The sequence below is a fragment of the Loxodonta africana genome, chromosome 2, assembly GCF_030014295.1.
Source record: "Loxodonta africana isolate mLoxAfr1 chromosome 2, mLoxAfr1.hap2, whole genome shotgun sequence".
Lineage (NCBI taxonomy): Eukaryota > Metazoa > Chordata > Mammalia > Proboscidea > Elephantidae > Loxodonta > Loxodonta africana.
In genome coordinates, this window is record NC_087343.1 from 124,164,062 (window position 1) to 124,182,836 (window position 18,775).

Genomic DNA, 18,775 nt, shown 5'->3' on the forward strand with positions numbered 1-18,775 from the left:
TAAGTAGTTATTGGAATAGAAGAAGATTTCCTTCCCACTGATTGGAGACTGGCATGAAATCTTAAGAAGAAAGGTAATAGAACTACTGGTAATGCAAAATTAAAACATTTTTCTAGTTTCCTTATGCTTTTGTAATTTTCCTTTCCTATGAAAAGTCAAGGAATGCTTTGTGGCTCATGACTGAGGTTTTAATTTTAGTGATTTGGTTTTTTTGGCCCTGAGGAAAATTTAATTATTTAACTTTCAAAAACAAATTCCAGAAACTGTTGGCTTATATGTAGTGTTTATATTTGTGTTTCTGTATTTTTAAATTGATTTGAATTTGTGACAAGATTTGGAACCTGCAGTTTTTTTTTTATTCATAGATAATTTCTGTTATACAGCCAAGTCTTTTTACCCCAAAGTATTATTTTTACAGAGGGCACTTGTCTTTCGTAGAAAGGCATTTATGGACCAGAACTTTGACTTAAGGAGTTGTGTTCTGATTTTTACAGCCACACGGTTGCTAACAGTTGCACAAATCTCTCTTCATGCAACCTTGAGGATAAAGAATTACTTAATGCTTTCTTTTTGTCTTCCTTCTTTTTAGGAGTTACTTCTTTCTAGTGGGCTGTTGAGTATGACTATGATACTTTGTTTTGATAATAAAGAGAATTAAAGATAACAAGTGATTAAAAGAGTTGATAGAAGGTGGATTTTGTTTAATTTGAAAAGAAAGGTGAATATTTTATGGAAAGGTTACAGCTTGTGAAATGGATAAATTTCTCCTTTTTAAATTTCTCCTCTGGGTATGAACCAAACCGGATAGAGTAAGATTTACTATTTTGTTTTGTTGTCATTTTTTTACAACTAAATCTTTGGCTACCCCAGTGATTGCTCCTAGAATTATTGGTGTATAATTAATGCTCTGGTTTGCCATTATAAACAGTTCCAAAAATAGTAATTCCTTTCTTCCTTTTCACTCTAGTATGTTAAAAGATGACTTAAAACTAAGCAGCAGTGAAGACAGTGATGGGGAACAGGTATGTGTGCTACCATATGATTTTGCCAGTCTCATACAGCATTTGTTTTCATTGTATTTTGTAAGAATTTATAACTAAATACATTTATGATCTAGTTATTTAAAATAACTTGTTACTTCATAGAAGCTTTCTGACACCGTAATGTTGTAGTCTTCTGCCTTTGTTTTGTAAACTTTAGTTTTTTCTTATTTAAGAAAATTGGCTTTTCCTTAATACTTGTCATGGGTCAGAACGTACTCATGAAACATGCCATTGTTGACAAGAGGGACCCTTAACAAAGCTTTTGATCTTATCCCAGCAATTCAGTTATTCTTTAGGCAAAAACCATATGTCATAGTATTAATGTCAAGTAAATATTGATGCACACATTAGAGAAGCTAGTTTTTCTATTATGATTTCAGATATTGTTCACATTAAGCAGGTATAGTGCTGTTTATTCATCCTCAGATTTTCTTCTCACACTTTAATTTTAGGATTGTGATAAGACGATGCCACGGAGTACACCAGGAAGGTAGGCTTCCTTTAATGTTGTTTTAGAGGGTTAGGGCCAGTTTGATAATATTGTAGTAATATAGTAAGTGACCTTGTAAAATAATAAATATTGATTGTGCTGATGGTTCCATAACTCTGTAAACTGCCTAAAAATCATTTAGTTATACACTTAAAATGGGTGAATTTATGCTGGGTAAATTACCATAATACAGTTTTAAAAGTTAAGTATGATAGCTGGAACGATCCCTGGTGGCACAATAGTTAAGCACTCAGCTGCTCACTGATAGGTTGTGGTTTGAACCCACCAGCGGCTGCAAGAGAAAAAAGACCTGCTAGTTTGCTCCTGTAAAGATTACAGCCTAGGAAGCCCTATGTGGCAGCTCTACTCTGTCCTTTAAGGTTGCTATGAGTCAGAATCAACTGAATAGCACACAACAACATTATAGCTGAGGATCAGAATCTTTTTTTAAGCAAGTACTTATTTATGATGAAGTTCTAGATTCATAAAATTGTAACAGCTAAACAAATTATAAACATTTTAAATAAAGTTGGTTAATCTGGATGTCTTCTTGTTTTCAGTGTAAATAATACTTTTGGTCATTTTTATATTTTATCTCTTTTTTAGTAACTCTGAACCTTCACACCATAATAGTGAAGGAGCAGATAACTCCAGGGATGATTCTAGCAGCCACAGTGGATCTGAAAGCAGCTCTGGATCTGACTCCGAGAGTGAAAGTAGTTCCAGTGACAGTGAGGCAAATGAGCCATCCCAGAGTGCATCTCCTGAGGTGAGAGAGAGCAGAGGGCCCCTTCCACAGTCCCTCTCAAGGCCCTGGTTACATCCAGTTAAGAGCTGACTCAAATATAAAAGGTGAAGGAAAGAAGGTTACATAGTCTGACATAAAGAAATTGAACTGTGTGTCTCGGAGGAGACCCAGATACTTCAGTTTCCCTGTTATTTGAGCAAACGTTTTGGTCTAGATTAGGAACTGCTTGAGGTCATATAGCAAGTCACTGAAAATATTGAATTTCTTAAGTTTGGGTTTTACTTTTTATGTGTCAGCACGATAATTCATGGTTTGTGTGTGTGTGTGAATGTTATTGTGGATAAAAAGAGCTCTTATTTAGTATAATTTTACTATAGCTTGATAAGATGTAGTTGAAAAATTTTGTTATCTACATCATTTGTTTACTTTCTCGAATTTAAAATATTAGTCATTTTTAATGACACCTTTGAAGTTGGATTCCTGACAGGAATATTTGCTATTTAAAGGTCATATATGATAAGCTTATCTTCTGATTCAAGTGATGAGAGCTAATGGTATTTAACCCTTCCTGGTAGCTAATGCTTCTGTGGCATCAGGCATGATATTTTTTTCTTCTTCCTTGAGATTGTAGAAGAGGGAGAAAATTTAATATCAATAAAAGCTTAATTTTTTCTGTTTTCAGCCTGAACCACCACCAACAAACAAATGGCAACTGGATAATTGGTTGAATAAAGTGAACCCACACAAAGTATCACCAGCTTCATCTGTGGACAGTAACATCCCATCATCTCAAGGCTATAAAAAGGAAGGCCGAGAACAGGGCACTGGGAATAGCTACACTGATCCAGGTGGACCTAAAGAAACGAGTTCCGCTACTCCTGGGCGAGACTCCAAACCCATCCAAAAGGGATCAGAAGGTGGACGAGGGAGACAGAAGTCTCCTGCACAGAGTGACAGTACAACACAGAGGAGAACTGTAGGCAAAAAACAACCCAAAAAGGCTGAGAAAGCAGCTGCCGAAGAGCCCCGTGGAGGCCTGAAGATAGAAAGTGAAACCCCAGTCGACATGGCCACCAGCATGCCCTCCAGCAGACACAAGGCAGCCACCAAAGGCTCTAGGAAACCCAATATAAAGAAGGAGTCCAAATCTTCCCCTCGACCTACAGCAGAGAAAAAGAAATACAAGTCAACGAGTAAATCTTGTCAGAAATCAAGGGAAATCATTGAAACAGATACCTCATCCTCAGATTCGGATGAAAGTGAGAGCCTTCCTCCCTCCTCACAAACTCCTAAGTATCCTGAGAGCAGTAGGACTCCTGTTAAGCCTTCCTCAGTAGAGGAAGAAGACAGCTTTTTCCGGCAACGAATGTTCTCTCCTATGGAAGAGAAGGAACTTCTTTCACCCCTCAGTGAGCCTGATGACAGGTATCCGCTTATTGTGAAGATTGACCTGAATCTCTTGACTAGAATACCAGGAAAGCCTTACAAAGAAACAGAGCCGCCCAAGGGGGAAAAGAAAAATGTGCCAGAAAAGCACACGAGAGAGGCTCAGAAACAAGCCTCAGAAAAGGTTTCCAACAAAGGCAAGAGGAAACATAAGGTTTGTAAAGGGTTTTTGTTGTTGTTTGTTTTTAAACCTCAGAATCTGAAACACTATGAAAATATCAGTAAGCGGCAAAATTCCTAGATAGGCCATGAGCTATAAGGGGCAAAAAGAGGGAGTCCAAGGCCCAGCTGAGGCCACAAAGGAGCAGCCCCTTGTGGGGCACTGTGCCTCTGGCTGCTTTAGTTAAGCAGATCGTTTCTAATCAAGTAAGAAATGAGCCAGCACTCCTGTTCAGAGTCTGTACTGGCCAGTGTAGAGGTAACCTTTGTGACCGTCCTAAAGTTTTGATTTTAAATTCCTTAGTTGGGATATATACTTCCAGGTTATTACAGTCCCTACCACTCTCTGTGTCGTACACCAGAACCAGTTCACACTTTTAAGATTACTGCCTAATCTGCATTGCAGCTAAAAATTGAACCCATTCATTTTGTCACGTTCCTAAGAATTTTACCAATTCACTGCACATAGCTACATCTCATCTTTAAATACTGCCAAGGGTATTTGGATTTAGAGACAAAACTTGGAACATATTTAATGTCAGCTTTTTTTTAGACCTAGGTAATATGAAAACTTGTATAGATTTATATGATAGGAGGACAGTGGTCATATAATGGAAAGACCTAAACAGCTATATATGTAGACAGAGGCTCTTTGGGAAAAAAACAGCTTGATATTTTTAAGTTATGGTGAGGAATTTTTAGAGGAAAGCGAATTTTAATAAACTGTATTGAAGAATACATATTGGTACATATTTGTGAGTATGACTGTAAAAGGGTGAAAAAATTAAGTTTGAGACAAGTGAACAGGTGGGTATCAGAGTGGCCTCACCAAAGGAACTCAAAACACAGACCCCAGTTGGCCTAAGAATCACATGTAGGAGGAGGAGATTAGAACATTTTCTTAAAGGAAGCAAGCCAGAGGTTTTCTTCTCTCTCCTTTTCTTAATTATAGTACTATGCACAGGTGGTGTTTATTCAGTCAAACTAGGGTAATAATTTCTATAAAACCGAAGTTTATTCCTTTCCATATTATAGCTGATAAGTTTCCATTATTGTAGTGCAGGGATGCCTCACTCAACTAGTAAGTTCTTAGTTTAGGGCTACTGGCCCCTACGACCCATGGCCTCAGATTACTACGGTTGGTTATGAAATTTACTCATAGGATTACATATATAGCTTGCATATAATAGGCTCTGCTCTTTAGAAAACTAGGACATTTCCTATGGCACTAAAAAAAAAAAAAAGGTCCTTTTCTGTGTAAAAAAAAAAATTACATGTTCTCTATAAGATATTCAAGGAGCCAGTGGTGGTTCAGTCATAGAATTCTCACTTTCTATGTGGGAGACCCACGTTCAATTCCCAGTCAGTGCACCTCATGCACAGCTATGATCCGTCTGCCAATGAAGGGTTATGTGTTACTGTGATGCTGAACAGGTTTTGGTGGTCTTTCAGACTAAGATGGGATAGGAAGAAGGACCTGACGGCCTCCTCTGAAAATCAGCCAGTGAAAACCCTGTGGATTGCAATGGTCCAATCGCAACACATCATGGGGGTGGTGCAGCATTTTGTTCCACTGTGGGTGGGGTTGCCATGAATCAGGGGCCAATTCGATGACAGCTATCAATAACAAGATAATCAGACATTAAAAATATGGAAAGTGAAAGTCTTTTTTACTTTTTTTTATTTGACTTTTTATAATATGTATAACTTGTAATAAAAAAATACCCCCTTCTAAAATGGTCCTACATCTCCTCTCCTCCCCTTAGCAGTACCTATAGATCAATCAATACCTATAGGTCAAATTTTGATTTTATAAAATGTATAACACCAGGAAACTCAGTGATAGGCTTTTGAGATTCGTGACTTTGGTGAAATAAAGTGTTAGAGACAAGTCCTGCAGATAAAACAGGTGGTACTGAGTGGAGGACCCATTCAAGGGTAATGAAGAATGTAGATTCCATTCTCTTGTGTCTTTGTTTGTCTGTCATCATTTTGTGTAAGGGAACAGACTATTTTATTATGGCTGATCATTTGCATTCTTGTACCCTGATATTAAAAGCAATAGGAACACTCAGATTCTTCTAGGAAAGTCACATTGTAGATATAAGTGGGCCTACAGCTTATCTTTTCAGACAAAAAGTTTTTCAAAATCATTAGGTTTGGCTATAAACAAAAGAAAAATAATAAGTATTAGCAAGGATGTGAAGAAATGGGAACCTTTATACCTTGTTGGTGGGAGTGTAAAATGTTATAGCTGCTTTGGAAAAGAATTTAGCAGTTCCTCAAAGTTAAACATAGAGTTACTGCATAAACCAACCATTTCACTCCTAGGTATACACCCAAGAAAAATAAGAACATACATCCTCACAAAATCTTGTGCACAATAGCCACATCAGTCATAATAGCTCAGAAGTGGAAACAAGTCAAATAGTCCTCAACTAATGAATGGATGAAGAAATGTGTTATATCTACACAATGAAATATTATTCAGCCATAAAAAGGAATGGAGTACTGGTACGTGCTATAGCGTATCAACTTTGAAAAGATTATGCTAAGTGAAAGAGGCCAGACACAAAGATTACATATTGTATGGTTATTTCCATTTATATGAAGTATTCAGAACGGGCAAATCTAGAGAGATAGGAAGTAGACTAGTAGTTGCCGGGGGTTGGGGATAGGGGGAATGGAAAGTGACTGCTGATAGGTGTGGGGTTTCTTTTTAGGGTGATGAGAACACTCTAAAATTGGTTGTGGTGATAGTTTCACAACTCTGTGAATATACTAAAAACCATTGACTTGTGTACTTTAAAAGGGTGAATTTTAAATTGTGAATTACAAGTTATTTTTCAGTTTGTGAGTTACATCTCATTTAAACCATAATAGACAACCCCCCCCCCCAAAAAATCCTTAAGCTAAAAAAATGCCATCCAAAAGACATCTATTTGACTATTTGGGCTCTAGATTTCTCAGTCTTAAAACCTAATTTATTGAACATTCACGTTCGAACTTCTGTCTGAAGTTTTAACAGGGATAAACTGTTAGGGAGTGACTAGGGCTGGAAACTGAAGTTGCATGAGTAAAACTCAGACCTAGTAGCTGCTGTTTCCTGTTTTTCATCTAGAATGAAGATGACAGCCGAGCCAATGAGAGCAAGAAACCCAAAACAGAGGATAAGAATTCGGCAGGCCACAAGCCATCCAGCAACAGAGAGTATGTCCCCAAACATGTTGCATACCAGTGTTGTTAATATATGTGTGACGTTTGTGATTGGGTACTTTCTAGCATGCTCTTTGACTGTTCCTTTAGTAAGCATATACATGCACACACATACATGTACCAGCATAGTGGGGGCTTTTGCTTTTAGCTCATAGGGCTGGAAGGATTTAAGATTCAGTCACTTTTTCCTCTCTTCTTTTATTGGTGGGGTTAAAGGTGAAAACCCTATGGAGCAGTTCTGCTGTGTCCTGTAAGGTCACAGTCTTAGTTATCTAGTGCTGCTATAACCAAAATACCACAAAAGGATGGCTTTAACAAACAAGTTTTTTCTCTCATAGTCTAGTAGGCTAGAAGTCCAAATTCAGGGCGTTAGCACCAGGGAAGGCTTTCTTGCTCTGTAAGCTCTGGAGGAAGGTACTTATCAGTCTTGCTCTGGATTAGGAGCTTCTCAGCACAGGGAACCCTGGCACTCCTTTCTTGGTGGCTGAGGTCCCCCTGTCTCTCTGCTTTCTTCTCTCTTTTATATCTCAAAAGAGATTGGTTTAAGACTCAGCCTCATCTTGTAGATTGAGCCCTGCATCATTAATATAACTGCCGCTAATCCCACCTCAATAATGTTATAGAGGTAGGATTTACAACACAGGAAAATCACATCAGATGACAGAATGGTGGACAGTCACACAATACTAGAAATCATGGCCCAGCCAAGTTGACACACATATTTGGGGGGTACAGTTCAATCCATAATAGTCACTATGAGTCAGAATTGACTTGAAGGCAACGGGTTTGGTTTTTGGAAAGGTAAGTATGGAATAAGAAATAAGGTAAAGCTTTACCACTTTCTAAGTAGATGGCAAGCTTGTTTATAACTAGCAAGAGACTAGTTGCTAACTTGTGAGCATTAATCTCTTCACTTATCATCGATCGCTTTGTTCATTGAACAAATATTTATTGCATACTTATTGTGTGGTAGGCCTTGTTTTAGGCACTGGGTATAGAGCTGTGGGAGGTGGGAGGGACAGACAGTTTTATCTTTTTTAAAGAAGCCATGTGTCCTAGTAATCAAATGGGGAAAAAGAAAATTAACTTGAAAACAGGCAAAGAGGGATGGAAAATCCCACCACCCGGTATTACTGTGTGGAGAAATGAGGGCATTTGTTTGATTTGGCAGGTCATCTAAGCAGAGCACTGCAAAAGAAAAGGATTTGTTGCCTTCTCCTGCTGCGCCTGTTCCTTCAAAAGATCCAAAAACAGAGCATAGCTCTCGGAAGAGGACTATTAGTCAGTCTTCCTCCCTAAAGTCAAGCAATAATAACAACAAGGAGAATAGTGGCAGCAGCAAAAATAGTTCCTCCACATCAAAGCAGAAGAAGACTGAAGGGAAGACTTCCAGTAGCTCCAAGGAGGTCAAGGTAAGGTGTGGGGGCCTTAGTCTTTTGAGAATCACTCTGATTGCCATGGGACTTCTCCAAGGTGTCACTCTGTGCTTTGAAATTTTTGCCAATATCTCATTATAGGCCTGTGCATTTTACTTTCAGAATGTCGCCATCTTGATGATAAACTTAGACAGTGATCTTAGACCATTAAAGCAGTAAGTCAGCTGGCCACATGCATATTAATTAAGATACATACATATATACCTGTTGCCTTAGAGTCAATTCCAACTCATAACGACCCTATATAGAACCCTGTAATTAGGAAAATTGGTTATGAAAGTTTTTGTAGTAAGAACGCTATCTAATTTTAAATGGCTCCATTTGCTAAGATTGAATTCTTGTCTATGGCTTGAAATTGGCTTTGCATTTTTTAAGATTAGATTTTACAAATAAGTTATTTTATATACAATGAGAAAACAACCATTTGATTTATGTAATAGAAAAAAAATCTTCAGTTGACTTAGCACCAGCATTATTGCCAGAGCGCTCCTTACAGTGTAGGGGGATATTCTTCATGCTTGGGGTGGGGAATTGGATCAGAGAAGCTTTTTCAGGGCTGTGCTTTAACAGACAGACTCTCACCCTCAGTTTGTTTACCAGGTTATTTGTAGTGCTTTCAAAACTGTTATAATCGGGAGAAAACTCGGTGAAATCAGAGTATGTAAGACAAAATTAAGAAAATACTTAGATTTTTAGGACTATCAGTGAATTATTAATTGTGACTTAAGTAAGCAGAAGTTTCAGTTGAAAAAGTAGACTGTTTTAAGGCATGAGTCATTTTAATGTAGTTTTAATTATGAACAACTTCTCAAATTGAGGTATACAGAGGACTTTTCTCCAGCTGAACACTCTTCTTCTGTAGTAATCTAGACACTCAGCCCCAGTGTCCTTAGGAACCTGACTCTTCCGTTGGCCTTCTTCACTGTCCCAGTTCTCCATCTGCCTGCTGACTTGCTCTTCATCCATTTCCCATCGTTTAACTATAAGATTTAAGGCCCCCATGCTTGTTTTTGAAGCCGCCTCTTTTTAAAAAATGCATTCATTACGTGAGCCCATCTGCTCATTTTGCTTCTGCTGTCTCATAGGCAGCAATCACTGTCTCTTCCTTATGTATTGGTCAGCTTCTTTAAGGCAGGGAATCGTGTCTTATTTTGTGTTTTATCCAGTGGTTAGCTCACTGGGTAGTCAGGGAAATGTTTGTCAGATCAAATGTAGTCATGTGGTACTCTGCTGTTACTGACAAACTATAAAGTAGGCCAGACCACTTTGATATCAAGATCTTATGGCACTTAACAGCTTTGTTAAAGTTGTTAATGTTGGCAGTTTTCAATTTAGGCAATTACATGTGAGTTTATTAAATAAAAATCTACAATTTAGCTAGAAGATATGCTGTTTTTTATTATGTCAACTAAAGAAAAATTAGACAATCTGGAAAACCAAAATCTCAGAATTTTTATACAGTGAAACCTGTGAGAGTAGGACTGCCTTGTTTTTCCAGGTCTTGCAAGTTTTCCACCTTTGACAGAGTGCAGTCTTGCCACTTTTCTATCACTTGTTTCAGTGGAAAATATTTGCATTTTCCTTCTCTGACAGGTTTCCACCTTACACAGGTTCTGGCTTTTGCAGGTTTTACTGGTTAAGGAAAAAAACAGAAAACCTCTTGTCGTCAAGTGAATTCCAACTCATAGCGACCTCTTAGGACAGAGTAGAACTGCCCCATAGAGTTTCCAAGGAGTGCCTGGTGGATTTAAACCGCCGACCTTTTGGTTAGCAGCTGTAGCCCTTAACCACTACACCACCAGGGTTTCCTGCGTATAAGAAAAGGGTGATTTTGAAGCCCAGCTGCGTTGCTAAATTTCATTCTGTCTTCCTAATTGCCTCCCCACCCAACCCTATCTTTAATAAGGTTACAACACCCTTTTCTTATACCTGGCAAGTTCTTTTCCTCATTTTCAGAAAACTCCAGTTTCCCTCAAACAAAATTAGGCATCCATGGGTCTATTATAAAACAGAGGAAAAGCAGTCCTAGTAGTGTTATACTGCAATATAATTTTCAGGAAATCACTTCATAAACATACAAACTTTACTGTAAAGAACTTTTGTCTAATCTCAGGACTCTGATTTTCGTTCCTTGAAATAAGCTGTAATGGATGGAACTGAAAAGTTTTACTGTTCAGGAAAAGAAAAAGAATTGTTACATGGTTCCTTTTAAGTAGATTTTAAGCAAAATTATATGATGTATCAGTGGATTTTTAATGTTGAAATACTTATGCATTTGTAGGGTAAATTCTACTTGTTTAAGATGTTTTATGTTATGGACAAGGTGTATATTCAGTTTATTAAAGATAGGGTTGGGTGGGGAGGCAATTAGGAAGACAGAAAGAAGCTGGGCTTTGAAATGAGCGATCTGGGTTTAAAACCCATACTCTAGGACTGCCATTTAAAAGCTGTTTGTCCTTGGGCAAGTTACACAACTTTTTCAAGACTGCTTTTTAGCCTATCCTAAGATCCACAGTTCAAATCACCAGCCACGCCTTGGAAACTCTATGGGGCGGTTCTACTCTGTCCTGTAGGGTCACTATGAGTTGGAATTGACTCAATGGCAAGGGGTTTGATTTTTTTGGTTTGGAATAGCAGTACCTCCTTCACGGGGTTGTTGAAGGATTAACGAGGGTGCCTAAGTACTTGGTTAACTCAGTGTCTGGCTGGCAGTTACTAAGCCCACAGTAAACATGTATTATTACTGCTGTTTTTCATTGACCAGTATTACCAATAAATTTTGCTCTAAGTAGTACTGCCATTTTGATGTTGGGTATGTGTATCCCTTATGTTTTAACAAGTGCCCAGCACATAGAAGACCCATAATAAATAAAGTGAGTATTTTGTTTATATAAAATGAACCTTTTCTGTGAAAAGGAAGCTTATGTTCTAAAGTATTGTAACAAGGAAATGAATTACCAAAGGCAGTGGAATTTCATTTCCTTTTTACCAGGGACTTAAGAAATACTTTTAGTTTAATTTTCTAATTTCTAACATAGTTACTTTTTTTTTTTTTTTTTTTGTCAGGATAAGGCTCCAAATAGCTCCTCTAACTGCCCTCCATCTACACCAACTCCTGATGCTTCTAAGCCTCGGAGAACAAAGCTTGCCTTTGACGACAGGTGAGATTAACGTGATTTTTTTTTATGCATTTAAGAAAGCATTCGAATCAGCATATGAGCAACTCATTTTAATTTCTGTCAGTGACCAGAAGAACTAATACTTGTAATGTATTGCGATCCACTGAGTAGTCAGGTTTTAATTAGAAACGCACCCACCAGCCCAAGTATTGCTCCTTTAGCTAACTCCATGGCACTCATGGGGAATGTGAATGATAAGCTGTCTAGGAGAATCTTACTGTTTCTGGGATCACTGCTTAAAATAAGGGACTTTCTTTGACAAGAAAGAAGAGTTTTGTTGTTCTCCCCCCCCGCCCTTTTGATAACAGATCATTTTTCCAACCCACATTTTATTTACTCTAACCTTTGAAACGTCTTGGGTAAGTTAGTGTTAAATACGGGGGAGCTGGATTTCTATTTTCCTATGTAGAAGCCTTGCCGTGGGTTGGCCGAGGTGATTCATGCTGTTAACCTGATTTAAATGTTTGTCAGGAAAAACTGAAACAAATGTTTGGTAATAGCTCATTTCTTTATTTGAGAACATGAAAACTGAGGGATGCTAAAAACTGAAATGAACTAGTATTGTGAAAATGTTCACCAATTTATTTTTAATAAAAGTTTCCATTGCAGGAATTATTCAGCAGACCATTATTTACAGGAAGCAAAAAAGCTAAAGCACAATGCAGATGCATTGGTATGTAAATAGTCTCACATTTATGTATCTAATCGAGTTAATTTAAATCCTCATTTGTTGTTTGTACCCAAAGTAGATCTGTGCAGCTCTCACTACCTTTATTCTCCTTTCTTCAGTCTGATAGGTTTGAGAAAGCAGTGTACTATCTTGATGCTGTGGTATCTTTCATTGAATGTGGGAATGCATTAGAGAAAAATGCTCAGGAATCCAAGTCCCCATTCCTTATGTATTCAGAGACGGTGGATCTCATCAAGTAAGTGGAAAGACTTGCCACATCATTGGTAGTAACATTACTTCTCTGATCCACCTAGGAAAGGGCTGAATTAACTCTATACGGAAGAAAAATGTACTTAATCCTTTATTATCCTTTATTGTCTTGGATAAGGAGAACTAGATATTTCAATGGATAATTTTGCCTTTTTAAGGTTTGATTCTAAATTCTGAGTACAAAGGAAGTCATAAGATCAAGATGAAGTATTGTATTCTGCTTGTCATTTTAACTCACAGATACACTATGAAGTTAAAGAATTACTTGGCGCCAGATGCTACAGCTGCAGATAAAAGACTCACAATACTTTGGTAAGTGTGCTTCTGTTCTAGCCACTGTTAGATGACAGGCTATTCCATAATAAATTCTGCTCTGTATTCTCTCCTGACAGTTATCCTTGAATCAACCCTACAACCCTGTCATAAATCCGTTCTTGATGGGTGAAGCAAGAAATGACTCAAAATTCCTACTGAAAGATTTTACTTATTATTGTCAGACTCTGATATATTGCCCTCTTGAGGAAAGCCTTGGTGTGGAGTCAGTATTAGAACCCACACGTCTCATGTGATCACTTTTCTGGGCTTTTCTCTCGGTTCTCTCTCTGTCCATTTGTATATATACCTTTCCTTAGGGAGCAGCAGATAATACAAGCAAATTTGAAAACTAAATGTCCTGGCAGACCTGGAGTTGTACCATTCTTGTTTTGCCCATAGTATGGTGGGTGTAACAGCTCTACTGTGTCCTATAGGGTCACTATGAGTCAGAACTGACTTAATGGCAATGAGTTTTGATTTAGTAGTCCCAGATCTCTTAGCCATCTTCCCCACCGTAAGGTGTGTACCACAATAAGACACATCTTTTGGTTTTGGCCTAAGGGTGAGCATTGTTGACTTTGTGTCAAGATCTGCGCACAAGAGTCTGCCCTGTATTCTTACACGATGGCAAAGGTTGCCTGTGTAGATGTGGCCAAAGTCTAACGTCCTGGTAAATAAGCTGCCCTTTTTCCCCATTGGCTAGCCTATGATGGCATAGTGGTTAAGAGCTTGACTGCTAACCAGAAGGTCGGTGGTTTGAATGCACCATCTGCTCCTTGGAAACCCTGTGGGGCAGTTCTGCTCTTTCCTGTAGGGTCGCTATGAGTTGGAGTTGACTCACTGACGAGTTTGAATTTTTTTTTAGCCTACGATGCCAGTCTTTGCTGTACCTGAGGCTATTCAAACTGAAGAAGGAAAATGCTCTGAAGTACTCAAAGACACTGACGGAGCATCTGAAGGTAAATGTGCAAAAGAGGAGGGTCCATTTCCTAGGAGACAAAACTTGTAAAGCCCCCATCCCACCCCACAAGTGCCCTCATACCCACAGCAGGAGAGGAGCTATTACTTGGAAACTTTCAAATAAATTTGAGGTCCTTGGAAAAGTTTTTAAACCCATGGTAAATGCTTATGTATATCCCATCGTAGAACCTATAGACCCTTACACAGCAGCTCTTAGTAAAATTTCAGTAGATATAACCTGTTTTTATTATGAAAACTAACTTATAATTTAAAAATGATCTTTTGTTTTCACTACCATCCTTCTTTACACTGTTATCTTTGTTTCCTATATTTTTTCATGACAGCACACATATATCTTCCTAAAGTCCTGCTCTGATCATGACTTGGAACCTTTCTGTAGCTTACCATTACCTGCAGTGTCAAGTCCGAGCCCCTTACCTTGGCCTGCAAAGCCCTCAAGGTCCCAATCTTGTTCTTTGTCTAAATCTCTGCCATAGCCAAATGGTACAAGTCACTTACATTCTGTTTTCTGCATCCTTTGTACATAGTATGGCTCACCTCCCTATGCCTGTTTAGCCATCTGAGGGTTACTCATTCTTCCCTGCCCCTTCTGTGAAGTCTTCCAGAACACCCCAGGTCTCTGCTAAATAACTTCCTTCTGCGCATTTTCACACACATACTCCCCCCGCCCCCCCCACACACACACATTTTGTTCTCTTAAATTTATAAAGCTTCTTGAGATCAGTTCTGGTTCAATGCTTTGAAATATGTTTAGTAGTTCATAAGTAGTTTTTTGTTTCTAAGTTTTTTTTTTTTTTTTTTCCCCACAGAATTCTTACAATAATTCTCAAGCTCCATCACCTGGCTTGGGAAGGTAGGTAAAACTTTATTCTGTAAAATACCATTTGTGACATTTATTTATAATGTAAAAATGAAATGGATAGGGTACAATTTCCAAAAATAGAAAGATGATTAGTTTTTTTAATTAAATCCATTTCTCCTGTAAGTATTTTTATGTTATCTATCCTAGAAGAGATCATTTTCTTCCTTCTTTATTTTTTTATAAATTGAAAGTATAAAATGAATACAATCTTAGGAAGATGAGAGCTGGGATATTTCACCTGCAGAAATCTGAGTTTTCTACAAGAGTACCTCAACTCTTTTTACAGCCTGACTTCCATATTACTTGGGATTTATTACCACAGGATTATTTTTATGCAGGTCTCGGCACCGTGAGAATTCAGTGACAGTGGCATGGTTGTAGCTTATCCTCCATCCCCACATCACCCCCATCCCACCCACACTCAAAAGGAGACAAACACCATGAAACTTTGTTATTTTGCTAATTTTATCTGTTCAGTTATTATGTTTATGTGAATTGACATTCTGTCTTTGACGTTTTATGTATTTTCACAACCAAATTTATAATGCTAGAAGAGTACAGATATAAATATTCTTAAGAGCTTTTTTCCCAACTTCCATTCGATTTTCCTTTTCTTAGTATGTGATCGTGCTCTTAGGCATTTTTGCAAATTTTAGTATTCCTGAAATGAATCTGTCAGATTTCAACATATTTGTTTTCTAAGAAACATTTAAGCAGCCCCAGTTACGCAGTGGTTAAGTGTTCGGCTACTAACCAGAAGGTCGGCGGTTCAAACTCACCAGCTGCTCCCCAGGAGAAAGATGTGGTGGTCTCCTTCTGTAAAGATTTATAGCCCTGGAAACCTTAAAGGGCAGTTCTACCCTACCTTATAGGATTGCTATGAGTCGAAATCAACTCGATGGCACTGGGTTTGGGTAAGAAATATTTAATTGGAAGGAAGAACTGAGGTGATTGTAGTTGATTGAAAGAGCTGTACCTCTTTGTCAACTTTGAATAATTTGGTTAAACTAGGAGATGGCCAGAGATGTTGGAGCTCTATATTAAAATGTTTCCATTTACCATCACAAATTTTTGGGTTAATTGTTTACTCCATCCAGCCTCCTACAACGAAATTTGAAAAATATGTAATTGTATGCCTTGAATAGATAGAAAATGTGTTGTACTGGGAGTGAGGAGATCTGGTTTCTAAGTCTTTGAACTGCTCTAACAAGGTGTGTGACTTCAGTTATTTTCCTCCCCTTGATCTGTTGCTGTTCGTTAAAACAAAGGGCCTAGATTATATCATCATTCACAATAGCCTTTAGTAAGGTGAGTACTTATTTAGAAAAAAATATACTCTTCTGGAAGCCAGTCTAGTTTAAAATAATCTTTAAAATTTAAAAGCCTTCATGTAAGAAGAGTGAGTAGTACTTTGATTTCATAACGTTCACCATATCCATATGAACAAGCTTCCTGTTTCTCTGTGTGTAGCAAAGCTGTTGGGATGCCTTCCCCTGTTTCTCCAAAACTGTCACCAGGCAATTCAGGAAATTACTCTTCTGGAGCCAGTAGTGCTTCAGCTAGTGGCTCTTCAGTGACCATCCCACAGAGGATCCACCAGATGGCAGCCAGCTATGTTCAGGTTACATCCAACTTCCTCTATGCCACTGAAATTTGGGACCAAGCGGAACAGCTTTCCAAAGAGCAAAAAGGTAGGTTGGACTCTGGAAAAACGTTGACTAAGGAATGGAATTGTTAAAAGGAACTTTGATAATCTAATTAAATAACCATCTGGTCTGTAGTTTGTTATTTAGAGTCAGTGATAATCAGTCTGTTAATAACCATAGCTTAGCAGTCATACTGAATGAAACTGAAATTTGTTTAAAAAAAAAAAAAACCTTTCATGATGCTGGTGACACACAAACAAAACTGAAAATAGTTCTTGGTCTAAAACAAATATACCTCCTTTTCTGGCACATTAAATGAAGCTCATACTATCCTGGATTAGAACATATGTTTTAATATGTCTAATCTAGGATGTTAACAGTAGTTTGGCTGAAGGTTTAGGATTATATCCAGACATTTTGTACATCTGAGATGTTTAATATGTAAGAAAATGTGTACATACTGGGTAGTTACGTAACAAGGAAGAAACTTATTGGATAAAAGAGGTGATAACATGAATAGATTTCTTAACACTCCTTGAAATTAGGTCATTTGAGGCTTTGCACCTTAAGTTTATTATTTTCCAAACTGAGGACATAGAAAATTTTAAAGTATTTAAAGATTTTAAAGGAGCTGTCAGGTGAGCCCTGGTGGTGCAATGGTTTGAGAGCTCAGCTGCTAACCAAAAGGTTGGCAGTTCGAATCCACCAACCACTCCTGGGAAGCCCTGTGAGGCAATTCTCCTGTGTCCTGTAGGGTTGCAATGAGTCAGAATCAACTCGATGACAGTGGCTTTGTTGTCAGGCAGGGGCTGTCAAGTCAGTTCCAACTCATAGCGACCTCATGAGGTATTCCTGGCTGTAATCTTTCTGCTGCTTAGTTGCTGGGTGGGTTCAAACTGCCAACTTTTTGGTTAGCAGTCCAGCACTTTCCTGTTTGCGCCCCCAAGGCTCCTTAAGGAAGAGTACTGTATAAATACAGTCCTATTTTAGTGATGTTATTAACAAGTATGTATACGTGGCATCCATTCAGGTCAATCTTTTTTGGAGAAACACTGATCAATCAACCAAGTGCCCTTTTGTCACAGAGTTCCTTTAAATACTTTATAGTACAAACAGATAATTAGGTTAAAATGAAAGATTCTTGTCCCTAAAGAGGGAGTAGTGATGAAAGAAAGGTAAGAGGAACCACAACATTGAACATAAAGTTGTATTTTTTAAAAATGTGATTTTTTCCTGATGTTTTTAAAAATGTCAGTGTTGATCAGGAGATATTAGAGCTGGCATTCCTCTTACTCACCGTACTCTCCACTCATCTCCCTGTTGCCAGTTTCCTTTCTTTTTTAACTTTTCTGTTATGGTAATTTTCAAACACTGACAGAAGGGAAGAGAATAGTATAATGACCCCTGTGCCTTGCACTCACCTTGAACAACACAAGACTTTGACCATCTTGTCTCATGTGTTTCATATACTTAGGCAGACACACGCGTACACGCACAGATACTTCATATATTAAAGCAAATACCAGATATTGTGACATTTCCCCTGAAAATACTTTGGTATACATCCTTACGTGGTAAGCGCTGTTCGAAAACACAACCACCGTGCCTTTTTCACAGCTACCGGTATTAACAATAACTCCTTTATGTCATCTATCCGTGCTCTACCATCACATTCCCCTGTTGTCTCACATGCACCATTTTTTAGCAGTTGGATTTGTTTAAACAGGATCCAAGCAGGTCTACACATTGCATTTCATTGATAAGTCTCAAGCATATTTTATACGGTAACAATCCTTCCTTCCCCTCTGCAACTTTATTTGGCCATGTCATTGATGTTAGAGAATTTTCTGTTCTGACATTCCTTTTGCATTTATTAGCTAATTCTATAAAGACGTACCTTCTCAACTGTTTAGTTACTTCTTGCCTTGTTTGAATAGGCTGAGATCTTTATCTTGAGAGTTTTCTGCACTTTTAAAAACCCTTTTCTTACTCTCTGGTTCCTACATCTGGCTGTTTTCTCTAAATTGCATTGTGATCCACTCTTAGGGTACTATTGTCCCTTCTCCCGTCTACACCTCCCTTATGAGCACACCAGCCTGTATTTGTTCACGCAGAAAGAATCCTTCTATTTCCATCCCTCAAAATTTTAAACTACTGTCTAGAAACATGGGTTTTAATTTATTAATGGTGAATATCATACGATTTCAGCAGAAAGGTTGGATACAGGCTGTCGTAAGCATCTAACATCATAGGAGCTCTTATGGGGAAGCATGCAAAATACATCCTCTTTTAATATCACTTGATTCTTGCACAA

General features: G+C 38.0%; 1 protein-coding gene across 3 annotated transcripts in view; it reads left to right on the top strand.

The window, feature by feature from the left end:
* The window catches only part of AFF4 (ALF transcription elongation factor 4), a 98,188-nt gene that overhangs the window by 74,681 nt on the left and 4,732 nt on the right, over positions 1-18,775 (top strand). For 2 of the 3 annotated variants that reach the window (XM_064275142.1, XM_064275136.1), the window contains 13 exons: positions 968-1,022; positions 1,496-1,533; positions 2,140-2,302; positions 2,964-3,881; positions 7,008-7,096; positions 8,274-8,514; positions 11,605-11,699; positions 12,315-12,390; positions 12,507-12,643; positions 12,898-12,969; positions 13,838-13,931; positions 14,763-14,806; positions 16,286-16,506. In XM_064275142.1, coding sequence (XP_064131212.1) covers positions 968-1,022; positions 1,496-1,533; positions 2,140-2,302; positions 2,964-3,881; positions 7,008-7,096; positions 8,274-8,514; positions 11,605-11,699; positions 12,315-12,390; positions 12,507-12,643; positions 12,898-12,969; positions 13,838-13,931; positions 14,763-14,806; positions 16,286-16,506 — 2,243 coding nt within the window. The remainder of the gene's footprint in view (positions 1-967; positions 1,023-1,495; positions 1,534-2,139; positions 2,303-2,963; positions 3,882-7,007; positions 7,097-8,273; positions 8,515-11,604; positions 11,700-12,314; positions 12,391-12,506; positions 12,644-12,897; positions 12,970-13,837; positions 13,932-14,762; positions 14,807-16,285; positions 16,507-18,775) is intronic. The other variant, XM_064275143.1, reaches the window with a different exon arrangement.